At 39.5% G+C, this 13,069-nt stretch overlaps 2 protein-coding genes across 8 annotated transcripts in view; one reads left to right on the top strand and one right to left on the bottom strand.

Annotated features, from left to right (window-relative positions):
• The window catches only part of INTS7 (integrator complex subunit 7), a 96,326-nt gene extending 94,118 nt beyond the window's left edge, over nt 1–2,208 (bottom strand). For 3 of the 4 annotated variants that reach the window (XM_003893125.5, XM_021927292.2, XM_021927299.2), the window contains exon 1: nt 1,897–2,208. In XM_003893125.5, coding sequence (XP_003893174.2) covers nt 1,897–1,990 — 94 coding nt within the window. In that variant the 5' untranslated portion in view covers nt 1,991–2,208. The remainder of the gene's footprint in view (nt 1–1,896) is intronic. The other variant, XM_009187614.4, reaches the window with a different exon arrangement.
• Nucleotides 2,209–2,234: 26 nt separating this feature from the next.
• Nucleotides 2,235–13,069, top strand: part of DTL (denticleless E3 ubiquitin protein ligase homolog) — a 67,500-nt gene continuing 56,665 nt past the window's right edge. The window contains exons 1-4 of one of the 4 annotated variants that reach the window (XM_021927310.2): nt 2,392–2,495; nt 3,030–3,117; nt 9,426–9,551; nt 11,105–11,203. In XM_021927310.2, coding sequence (XP_021783002.2) covers nt 3,063–3,117; nt 9,426–9,551; nt 11,105–11,203 — 280 coding nt within the window. In that variant the 5' untranslated portion in view covers nt 2,392–2,495; nt 3,030–3,062. Of the gene's footprint in view, nt 2,496–2,516; nt 2,619–3,029; nt 3,118–8,166; nt 8,840–9,425; nt 9,552–11,104; nt 11,204–13,069 lie in introns of those variants that run through there. The other 3 variants (XM_003893123.4, XM_009187650.3, XM_009187649.4) reach the window with 3 other exon arrangements.

Genomic DNA, 13,069 nt, shown 5'->3' with positions numbered 1-13,069 from the left:
AAAATACGCCGGGCATTGCTGGGAGGAGTGAAAATGATCACTTACTCTGTGTCTAAGATTGACACCTGATTTCTTTCTTACAGATATAAAATATTTTCATTTCAACTTTTCTTTAAAAAGGAAAATTGTGGCTTTTTTCTTACAACTGTAAAATTTGAGGAATTAAACAATTCTAGACTTCTCTTCAGTGCCCCATCTTGATCACTGTTTCACAACCACTATCCTACTGTCAGCATGGTACAAGCTCAGCTGGACCAGCATGATAGAAAATGTCCTTAGAACTGGTAGGGATAAGAAAGAGATGTATCAGAATGAGGAGGAAAGTGTTTGAAAAACACATTTAAGGCCGGGCGCAGTGGCTCATGCCTGTAATCCCAGCACTTTGGAAGGCCGAGGCGGATGGATCACCTGAGGTCAGGAGTTGGAGACCAGCCTGGCCAACATGGTGAAACTCCGTCTCTACTAAAAATACAAAAATTAGGCGGGCGTGGTGGTGGGCACCTGTAATCCCAGCTACTCGGGAGGCTGAGGCAGGAGAATCGCTTGAACCCGGGAAGCAGAGGTTGCAGTGAGCCGAGATCGCGCCACTGCACTCTAGCCTGGGCAACGGAGCAAGACTCCGTCTCCAAAAAAAAAAAAAAAAAGAAAAGAAAAGAAAAACATATTTAATATTATAATTTTATTTTTCAGAGGAGAAAAACGCTATAGATTTGGTAAGAGAAAGAAAAGTTCAACATCATTTTCTTGGTTGATGGGAGTGCACTAAAGATATTGAGACTCAACCAAAGGAATATCCCATTGGGGGTTGTGAAATTTTTGTGTTTATCAGGAGGTAAAAGCTTTTATAAGAGCCTGAGAAACTCTTATTTAGACTAACCCACTAAAAATATTCACAGTTTAAAAAATAAACGGAAAAAGAGTCCCAAAAACGTTAATAGACATATCCAACTCAGAAAACTGGGAAGTGGCTCAAAGGGGACTTAAAGAGAGATCCTTCTGAGTTCTAGTCCTGTTCTCCAACATTATATATTGGCTACGATTAATCAAGATTTAATTGTATACCAGCTGCCGAAATGTTTCCCGTACAATAAAAATCCTTAATATGAAACAGGTTTCCTATCACCAGTCGAGTTCTTTACTGACAAATTTCCGACCTTGCGTCCCAAATCCATATCTATATCTCTTCAGCATTTACTAAATGCTTGTTTTGCATACCATTAAGTCACTTAATACAACAATTCTGCCGGCTCAATGGTACTGTACCCACTTGGTAGACGACAAACCGAGGCTAGATGAAATTAATCATAAAATTAGCGGCACTGAAATTTAACTCAGTGCAACCCCAAAGCTCCTTCTACACCAAACTGCTCCCTGTAAGCAAGGAAACAGAACTCCTGGAACTTGTCCGCAGAGAATGAGCAGGGCTTTTTGCATGGTCTCGGCCATGGTTAGCCTGCCTTGTAACCCGCAGGTAACAGAGCTACGGAAATCAAATGAATCGCTGTCAAGTCGGTGCAAGACAACTATTCAGCACATTTCATGGTGACCTGGTCTCAACTGAACAGACTGAAAACCAATTTCACAATTTCTTTGTAGTGTTTCTTAGAAACCAGCCACTGTCACTGCTTAGAAAATAGGGGGCTGTTCCCTCAAGTGGTCAAAACGGGCCTCTCACTAGAGCTCGCCACTTGTTTAGCCGGTGTAAGGCCAAACAATCCTGCAAATTTCCCGCAACCTCCCGAAGGGGTCAAAGCCCACGCCCCAGCAAAAGCACAGGCACTCCCCGCCCAGCGAAGATAAGCGCATGCGCCTACCCGTCCTCTGAAGCTACCACCACGTGGTGGCGCCACTTCCCCCCACGCCCGTTTCACCCATTCAGCCCGCTCTTTCGAATACCTTTGTCCAACTCCATGAGGGCAGAGTTGGCATCCAGTTCCTGTTCGCCATAGCCGGCATCTGCCAGGAAAGACTTAGTTGAGTTTGACGCCATGACCCGAATAGTTACTCGACTAGCCTAGTCAGAAAGATTGCAAACTCTACCCCAGAACCGCCATCTTCTCCCGCCGCCTTCTTGTTGGTTTTTCCTCCGCGCGCTGTCAAGCCCTGTTACGCATGCGCCCTGGTCACCCCGCGGTTCGCAGTCGCCTCTGCTGCCCTCTGCGCAGGCGCTCAAGGAGCTCTTGGACTCCAGGTTCCCGCGGCTGGGAGAAAAGGAGGCGGGGATCCGAAGGGGGAAATGACTCTGAGGCGCCCGGACGTCGCTCGGAAGCCAATCAGAGAGCGTGACGTCAGTTTGGCGCGGAGTTTGGCGGCCGGGGCTTACAGTGGCGGGAGTTGGAGGCGATAACGATTTGTGTTGTGAGAGGCGCAAGCTGCGATTTTTGCTGAACTTGGAGGCATTTCTACGACTTTTCTCTCAGCTGAGCCTTTTCCTCCGGCCCTGATGCTCTTCAATTCGGTGCTTCGCCAGCCCCAGCTTGGCGTCCTGAGAAATGGTGAGTAACGGTCCCAACCGCTGCTCGGGGCTGGCGGGATTCATCTACCCCGAAACACACGCCACCTCCGACCAGGGCCGACTCCAATTCTGAACTCAGCTTCTGAGTTCTCCCATGGCAAGGGTAAATTAGGGTTAGCTGGGACTACTGAAGAAAGCTGTGCTTTCATCTCCTCGGAACACTTGTAATCGTAATCGGGCTTTTAAAATCGTAACGTAGGCATGGACGTCGAAATAACTGCCTTCCAAGGCCTCTTACAGCTTACATCTCCATTGCGCGTTAACGGGAAAATGCATGCATTTGTGTGTGTATGTTTCTCTCAACAGTTATTTGAGATGGTCAAAACTCATACTCATTGATTTATTCATTCGTTTGTTGTAGAATCTTAGTGAGCCCAGCTATTTGCTATGGGTATATACCAGTGAATATGACCCACTGTTAAGGAACTCAGTCAAGCAGAGAAGACAGGATATCTGCTTCTAACAGGATCAAAATCTTTTTTTCCCCGTTTACTACATGGTCATAAACATTTAGAGTGAAAGATGCCTGTAACCACATCCGCCAGAGATGACCCCTGTTAATAGATTGAAGTATATTATTCCAGATGTTTTCGACGCTAGAGGTAATATCTATTATTTTCAGAAATGGGATCAAAATGTCCTGTTTTTTCACTTTAATGGTATAAGTTGAACGTATTCCCATGTTAATATGTAGAAATCTAACTTTCTTACGCTAAAACATTGGCAATAAGAGATTTGAGGCTAGGTTTGGGTGTTATCAACTTAAACTTTTTGGTAAGTTTCTGATAAGGAAGGTAAGTAGGCAGACTAACCTTGGACAGAAATAAAATCTCACTCATGTGAACATCGACTATAGCCAGAGGTTCTTTTTCCTCTTGAAACCATGTGGAAAAGGAACCTGAGAGGGGAATTTTTATGTTCAGGGATGAGTCTAGGAAAATGATATTGAGAAAGAGACTGAGAAGTAGTCCCTCAACTTCCTGCTAGCAATCTGAAACTTTATACCATTCTTACTTCTTTCCCTCATAGATAATCTTTGTAATTATACTCTAAATGCTCCTCTTTCTCTTCTGGGACTTTGTTTGACTAACTTCTCTGTCCTCTGTTTAAGAGTGATAGTATGCACAGTGCTGCTGGGGTTTTATTATACCTCCACACCTTACTATATGTGTGTCCTGGGGGAGCTGTTCAGACTGTTTTGTGACAGATTTTCTCCTAATTCTCCATGTGTTTACCTTTCCCTTCCCTCTTTCCTGTTCACAAGTACTCATTCGTTGTTACACAATAGACACTGAAATTCATTCACTATTATATGTTACCCACTGAAATCTATAGAATCATCTCCTTTCCTCTTCAGTGTTGGTGTTCCCTCCTTGGCCCCTTTTCTTCTTCTTCCTACTCCTTTGGATGATCACAGCCATAACCAGGGCTTCTTCCACTTCTATGTACATACAACTTTCTATTTCTTATACGGTAAGTCCTCACTTAATGTCTAGATAGGCTCTTGGAAACTGTGACTTTAGGGAAAACAGTGTATAACTAAACCAACTCTACCATAGGCTACTTGATATAAACAAGAATTAAGTTCCAGTGGCATATTTTGGTCATACAAACACCACTGAACTTCTAAATAAAGACCCAAAACACTTTTAATATTAAATGTTGAAATAATTGTGTGCTATACATACATTTGAGAAAGATTAATAAAAACAAGTGAGATAATTATTTACCCAAGTTTGGCGTATCAGTGAGTGACCTCAGTCATAGTAGTGGTGGGCTAAATCAAGGAATAAATGTTTGCAAACTGAAAATTGGAGCACCTCCTACAACCACCCAGTTCAAAAACAATCACAAATATGGCAGCTCACTGATCCCTTTCATACCAAATCGTTTATTGTCATTCGTTTGTATGATTATTGTAAAGTTTACCATTTTTATTATATAATTATTTGTATTCATTCATTTTCTGACACACTTATTCCAGCTCAGGACTGTGGGTGCCCGGAGCCTATCCTGGCAGCTCATGGTACAAGGTGGAAACCAGCTCTAGACCGGACGCTATTTCATCACAGGAAGCACTCACACACACCCATTGTCTATTGGGACCATGTAGACATGCCAGTGAATCTAACATACCCATCTTTGGCATGTGGGAGGAAACGAGAGTACCTGGAGAAAACCTCTGTGAACATGGGGAGCACATGTACAAACTCCACCCAGCCAGTGGCCTCAAACAGGAATTGATTTTTTTTCTCATGAACAGTATGAGGAAATGACATTGTACAAATTGATGTTATTGGAAGACTTCATGTACCTGAGATTCATTTCTGTAAAAGCTGTGTGGGTTGATTATCACGCAGACTGTCAGTCCCACAAGCATCTCAAACTCAAATACCCAAAACTGAACTCAACTTCTCCCCCAAACCTGCTATATTACCAATTTTAGGGAGTGGCCTCATTATTTAAACCAGTTTTCCCAGCCAGAAACCTGAGTCAATTAAAGACTTCCTCATCTTCCTCATAGTTACACATTCAAAACATTTCGTTAAAATCTCTGTGATTATGCATCTTTACTGTATCCTGGATGTGTTCTATTTTTACCATTCCATTTCCCTAGGTTGGGCCCTAATGCCTTGTCTGGATTGTAAGAAGTCTCCCAAATGGCCTCCTAGTTTGTCTGTCTTCACTTTATTCTCCACATTGCTGCTAATGATCCTTCTAAAATGGAAATCTGATGACTCTTCTGTGTATTTTCAAATTGATATCTAAAAGTTTTTATCATAAATTTAAACAAATGCAAAGAATATAATTTCTGACCATATTGGGAATATTGACATTTTAAAATAAAAATGCTATATCACTCTTTTAAGTGTATCTAATATAATGTAAATACTGTAGTGATTTGATAGTCACGTCATCCATTTTTTAGAAACATACGAACAAACTCTTTAACTGCTAGAAATTCCATATAGCTGCTTTTTCCTCTTGAATTTATTTCCATTTCATTTCTCCCACAGTAATTTAATTTTATGCTTGAAAAGCTCTTTTACTGATCACTCTTGTCATACCCCTCTGTGTCAAAAGATGTATTTAAATTGCTGTTTTCTGTCATAAGCCTCTGAGTGTTAAAACTTCTTTATGGATTGAATTTTCAATTCAATTATTAGTACTATATGATTGTTTAAAATAATATAGATTACCAATTTTGGTAACTATTAACCAAAAGTAAAATTTTGTTGGAAGTACATCTTTTAAAGAGATGAATTTGGGTGTTTATGATTCCTTTATTGAAGGAGTTATTTATCTATTAAGGTTCCAAAAGTTTATTTGTTTTTATTTAAAAATATTTGATACCCAAAAGTTTTTATTCTTTGGATCAATGCAAGGTTTAAGATTGGGGCACGGGAATGCCTTTCTTTTATAAAGTGGAAGAAAGGAAGTAATGAAGGGAAAGGAAAAAAGTGATACCTCAACCTTCTCAGAGACATCAGGTTTTTCAGACAGGTGAGTTTTAGAAATGCATATATAGTATCCAATTGCTTATAAATGGAGATAACATTTTGAGAAATGCATCAATAGGTGATTTTATCATTGTGCAAACATCACAGAGTATACTTAAAGCTAGATAGTGGAACCTACTACACACCTAAGCTGTGTATTTTTCCTAGGCTATAAACCTGTACAGCATATTACTGTGTTGAATACTGTAGGCAACTGTAACACAATGGTAAGTGTTTGTGTATCTAAACATAGAAAAGGTTCAGTAAAAATAGGATATAAAAGATAAAAAATGGTACACCTGTGGAGGGTGCTTACTATGAATGGGAGCTTGCAGGACTCGGGGTTATTGTGAGTGAATCGATGAGTGAGTGGTCAGTCAGTGTGAAGACCTGGGACATTATACTACTGTAAACATCATAAACACTCTATACTTAGGCTGCATTAAATTGATTAAAAAATACTTTCTTGAATAATAAATTAACCTTAGGCTTAGCTTACTGTAACTTTTAAACTTACAAACATCTTAAATTTTTTAACTTCTTGACCCTTGTGGTAACAGCATAAAGCACAGACACATTGTATAATTGTGCAAAATATTTTATTTCTTCATATTCTTATTCTGTAAGTTTTTTTATTTTAAATTTTTTTCTTTTTTCTTCTTAACTTTTCGAACCTTTTGTTAAAAACTAAGACACAATAGGAATTTTTAGGCTTCATTATAATCTTATAAGACTACCATTGTGTATGCGGTTTGTCTTTGGCCAAAATGCCATTACATGACATATGACTGTATATCGTAGTTGAGTACAATAGTACCTCCTTATCCTTGAAGGATATGTTCCAAGACCCAACCCTATGTATGCTGTGTTTTTTACTATACACACACATACCTATGATTAAGTTTAATTAGGTACAGTAAGAGATTAACAATAACTAATAATAACAGAACACTTATAACGATATTCTATAATAAAAGTTATGTGAAGGTGGCCTCTCGGAATATATCATTGTACTATACTTGCTCTTCTCGTGATGATGTGAGATGATATAATACCTACAACATGATGAGATGAAGTGAGATGAATGACGTAGGCAGGCACTGTGATATAACATTAGGCTACTACTGACCTTCCAACTATGTAACAGACAAAGCAGCGAAGTGACTAAGAGCAGGTAACATATATGGCACGGATACTCTGGACACAGATGATTCATAACCCTGGACAGGTCAGGGTAGGACAGTGTGAAATTTTCTTGCTACTCAAAATGGCACACAATTTAAAACTTATGAATTGTTTATTTCCGGAATTTTCAATGTAATAGTTTCAGACTATCGTTGACCATAGGTAACTGAAACCACAAAAAGCGAAACCACAGATGAGGGGTGACTACTGTATCTGGAAATTTAGTCTCTGAAAACTCTCATGTTCTTGTATACTACTTGGAATATGTGCATGTAACTCTAGGGGCTTAAGTTGTACAATGAGGAAATAATAGCTTTTTCCAAATGTGTTGTGGAGGTAAGCATTACAGTTTCATGTTCATAACACAATAAGGATCCAAAACTAGCTTAGGGTGGTTCATCAGTGAAGTGTGTATTGCAGGGATTGCATAAGTAGAGGAGTAGGCAAGGACCAATCACTCACCATTCATTGGTGTTTGGATGTTAATTGTAGGCAGTGACGCAGAGTTAAAGTCATTGTTTAATTGTAAAAAATTGCAGGTTTTTTGGAGTGTATCATCTTCATTTCAACCAAGTTGTTCAAAAGTCCCTTTTGAGTTTGCATTTTGCAGTTGATTTTTTTTTTAATTCCAAAACATGTATATTTACATAACCTTTGAACAGAGGCTTTTGTTTTTACACACTTATTCTGTAGGTTAATACTTGTGAACTCAACGTAACTATTGCATTCTTTTTTTTTTTTTTTTTTTTTTTTGGAGACGGAGTGTTGCTCTGTCGCCCAGGCTGGAGTGCAGTGGCGCAGTCTCGACTCACTGCAAGCTCTGCCTCCCGGGTTCACGCCATTCTCCTGCCTCAGCCTCCTGAGTAACTGGGACTACAGGCGCCTGCCACCATGCCTGGCTAATTTTTTTTGTTTTGTTTTTGTTTTTATTTTTAGTAGAGACGGGGTTTCACGGATTAGCCAGGATGGTCTTGATCTCCTGACCTCGTGATCCTCCCGCCTCGGTCTCCCAAAGTGCTGGGATTACAGGCATGAGCCAATGCGCCCAGCCTATTGCATTCTTTTAGTGGTCTTTAACAGCTCCTTTACAATGATATCTGATGTTGAAATTATGACATGATGGCCCCAGAACTAATTATTAAATTTGGATTAAATTTTTTGGTGCCCTTCTATTGATTCCTTCAGGTTATGTCTATGAACACAAATGTAGATTTGTCTGAGGTTATGTCAAGCTAGGATGTATTCTCCACATAGTACTTTTGATGAAAAGTGAGAATTCAGAGTACCCTAAAATGTGAGTTTGTTATGCTTTCAATAGATTGTAAACTCAGTGTTTCCTCCAATGCTTATTGAACATTTGGTTTTCAGTAATTACTTGTTGAATGAATGTTTCTTTTATATGTTTAAAATGTCTTGACCACAAATCAGTATGATAAAAACAAATCTCTGAAGATATCTTACTATGTAGGACCATAGTGCACGTTAGATCTCTGACCCAAGCAGAATAAACTTTTCTTCCACCCTGAGTTTCCTGTTCTCTGTTCTAAATTCAGTGAAAATTTACCCATCTTTCAAGACCTCCTGTAAAGACTGCCTGACCCACTGCCACTAGCCAGGGCTAACTAAATGTTGACTAGGGGTAGGTACATAACGCTTCACTTTACAATTTCTCTAATATCATTTAAGATACTATAAGCGTTGCTATTAACATTTTAGATTCCTAGAATTTCAGCACTAAAGGAAAAAGAAAGTAAATTTGGTGAATATGTTACTGGCTATAGTAGTTGCATTGATATATATTATTTTCTTTGGCTCTTTGACCACTGGATTTTGTATGATGTTCCAGCATAAGAATTTAATAGAAAGGGATAACAGTTTTAATGGAATGCTTTTGTGGTTGTCTCTTTGGTAGGAGAAGGAGGAAGATCTTTCTTAATATGCAAAGGCCTCTTATTTCTTCTAATCTCAATGTGCTAGTGAGAGTCTTCATTTTAGATAGTAAGCCCAAAGCTATACCTCCCCAGAAGTTGGAAGTGCTTTTTCATTTTTTCCTTAGGACTCTTTTAAGGAAATACCAGAAACAGTGTCTTCCATAGATATTAATAGTACGTGGATCTATGTTAATATCTAAAGTTTCTTAAGAACAAATATTTACCTCTGGATTTGTTAAAAATGCTGAAATGTGATGCTCTATTGGAATTCTATAAGGAATTGTCTTGTTTTAGGATGGTCTTCACAATACCCTCTACAATCCCTTCTGACTGGTTATCAATGCAGTGGTAATGATGAACACACTTCTTATGGAGAAACAGGAGTCCCGGTTCCTCCTTTTGGATGTACCTTCTCTTCTGGTAAGAGAATTACTCTCTAGGCAAGGCTTGGACAGAAATGATCTATTTCACATTTACAGGGCAAATATACTTCAAAAAGTAAACTAGGTAGATGTTAGAGTTTTTGTAAAAACTGTTGTCTTTTGATTTATAAAATAGACTTTTCTTAATCTCTATGCATCATTAGCATAACTATATTTCTTCTAAAGCATAGGATTATTATAGCACCATTTTTAAAAAACCAATATAAGGAAATGGTTGCAAAGGTTCAGCTACAATGAAAACTGTTTTACCCAGTAGATACATACCCTTTGATCTGGTTGAATGTATCTTTCTGTGACTCACTGGGGAATATATGAACAGAAATAGAAGTACTTTGGCCAAGCTCAGTAGCTCACGCCTGAAATCCCAGCACTTTAGGAGGCCAAGGCAGGTCTGGGTGCAGTGGCTCACACTTGTAATCCCAGAACTTTGGGAGGCCAAGGCGGGTAGATCACTTGAGGTCAGGAGTTCGAGGCCAGCCTGGCCAACATGGTAAAACCCCATCTCTACTAAAATTGCAAAAAATTAGCTGGGCGTAGTGGCACATGCCTGTAATCTCAGCTACCTGGGAGGCTGAGACAAGAGAATCACTTGAACCTGAGAGGCAGAGGTTGCTGTGAGCCAAGATTGTGCCATTGCACTCCAGCCTGGGTGACAGAGTGAGACTTCATCTCCAAAAAAAGAAAAAAGAAAGAAATGGAAGTACTTATCTCCACCCATAATAGTTTTGAGGGGAGAGAAAAAGTTGTGAAAAGGAAATTTAAAACTAATAGACTCCTCACAGAAATTAGCCGAGCGTGGTGGTGCACGCCTGTAGTCCCGGCTACTGGGGAGGCTGAGGCAAGAGAATCGCTTGAACCTGGGAGTCGGAGGTTGCAGTGAGCCAAGATCACGCCACTGCATTCCAGCCTAGGTGACAGAGGGAGACTGCGTCTCAAAAACAAATAAAAACTAATAGACTATTACGTAGTCATGATTGTGGTAAAAATACGTAAATAAAAATATGATTTAAAAAAAAAACAAAACTAATAGACTCAGCCTGCTGGCGGCCTACATCATCATATGCTTTTGTTTGCCATTGGCCAGTACCACTCCTGTTTTGTTTAAGTACAACCCTCGATTTAGCCCTTCTCTAAATAAGAGATTATGTGAAGAAAATTTTGGTGGTTTTGAGGAAGCTTAAAAAGTTTTGTGGCTGGGCGCAGTGGCTTATGCCTGTAATCCCAGCACTTTGGCAGGCTGAGGCAGGTGGATCACTTGAGGTTAGGTATTCAAAACCAGCCTGACTAACATGGTGAAACCCCATCTCTGGTAAAAATACAAAATTAGCTGGGTGTGGTGGTGCATGCCTGTAATCCCAGCTACTTGGGAGGCTGAGGCAGGAGAATCACTTGCACCCAGGAGGTGGAGGTTGCAGTGAGCCAAATCGTGCCATTGCAGTCCAGCCTGGGCGACAGAGCCAGACTCCGTCTAAAAAAAAAAAAAAATTTTGTGTTACTCTTCATATATTTTATTCTTTATTTCTGCTTTAGCTCCCAATATGGAACATGTACTAGCAGTTGCCAATGAAGAAGGCTTTGTTCGATTGTATAACACTGAATCACAAACTTTCAGAAAGAAGTGCTTCAAAGGTAAGTCTAGGTCTACAATTTTTGTTTTAACATTTAAAAAACTTTACAGATCCTCAAGTGTATTATTATTTGAACACATTCTGTTTTAGTCTGTCTTGTGTTGCTACAAAGGAATAACTGAGACTGGGTAGTTTATAAAGAAAAAAGGTTTATTTGGTGCATGATTCTGCTGGCTAGAAGATTAGACATCTGGTGAAGGCCTCAGTCTGCCCCAACTCATGGCAGAAAGCAAAGAGGAGCCCATGAATACAGAGGTTACATGGCAAGAGAAAGGGGTAGTACCAAGCTCTTTTTTTAACAATCAGCTCTCCAGGGAACTAATAGAGTGAGAAGTCACTCATCTGTTCACCTCTTAGGGAGGGCATTAATCTGTTCATGAGGGATACACCCCCATGACCCAAATGCCTTCCATTAAGTCCCACCTCCAACTTTCAGGATTAAATTGTAACATGAGATTTGGGAAGGGACAAACATCTGAAGTATATATAACACATTCCCGATTATGTTAACTTCTGAATAAGTCTTTTTAGGGACCAGGTTAGATGTGAATGGTGGACTATCTATCTGTCAATAACTGTTAACTATGACAATGCCTTTACTCAAAGTTAAGAAAAATACATTTTAGGATTAAAAACAATTCCTTCAAAAAGTTGAATCTTTAACACTTTGGTTAGAGAAGTGTTGCTTTAAAATATTTATATTGATCAAACATTTTTCAGGTATAAAGCAAAGTTCTTCTAACCTTAAGAAGCTGATAATTTGGAACCTATAAGTCAAGTGTTGAAATAAATAAAACAAAGGCTATAAATTATACAGAAGTAGAAAGAAAACACACTGGTGTCAAAGAGAAAACTCTCATGTAGTAAAGAAGGCTAGGAAAATTTATGAAGAATGGGGCATTTGAGTTGGACTATGGTATTTAGACCGGTGGAAATGGAAGGGGGTACTCCAGGTGAAGGGAAAAGCATTAGCAAAGGTCTAGAGATGGAAAAGCATAGGATATAATAAAATAGGAAATGACCAATTTGGTTGGAATAAGATATCAAAAACAGTGAGAGATGAGGCTTGCAACCAAGATAAAGACTAAAGAATGCAAAATGTTGAATGTCAAACTAAGGTATTTTACATTCCATTCAGAGAGCATCATGAAGTTCTTTTTATTTTTGTTTTTTGTTTGTTTGTTTGTTTGTTTTTGGTAGAGATGGGGTTTTACCATGTTAGCCACGCTGGTTAACTCCTGGCCTCAAGTGATCTGCCTGCCTTGGCCTCCCAAAGTGCTGGGATTACAGGTGTGAGCCACTGTGCCCAGCCAGTATCATGAAGATTTTTGAACTGGAATATGTTTCAGAAAGATTCCATTTTAGAGAATATATTACTAGTGAACTCATGGAAAGGAATTTGACATCAGATGTTAGTTCTCATGTGGTAAATAAGGGAATGTGTAATTTCTATGAGTCCACAAATTATCTTTGCTCATGCCAAAGGGTGCTGACTACTGATTTTTTATGTGTGCATCTTTGTTTTTATTATTTTAAGTTCCAGAGTACATGTGCAGGACATGCAGGTTTGTTACGTAGGTAAATGTGTGCCGTGGTGGTTTGCTACACATATCAACCCATCACCTAGGTATTAAGCCCAGCATGCATTAGCTTTTTTTTTTTTTTGAGACAGAGTCTTGCTCTGTCACCCAGGCTGGAGTGCAGTGGTGCAATCTCGGCTCACTGCAAGCTCCGCCTCCCGGGTTCATGCCATTCTCCTGCCTCAGCCTCCCGAGTAGCTGGGACTACAGGTGCCTGCCACCACGCCCGGCTAATTTTTTGTATTTTTATTAGAGACGGGGTTTCACTGAGCTAGCCAGGATGGTCT

Source organism: Papio anubis, chromosome 1 (genome assembly GCF_008728515.1).
Source record: "Papio anubis isolate 15944 chromosome 1, Panubis1.0, whole genome shotgun sequence".
In the NCBI taxonomy this organism is placed as follows: domain Eukaryota; kingdom Metazoa; phylum Chordata; class Mammalia; order Primates; family Cercopithecidae; genus Papio; species Papio anubis.
Note: the sequence above shows the minus strand (reverse complement) of the source record. Positions and strands in the feature narration are given on the sequence as shown.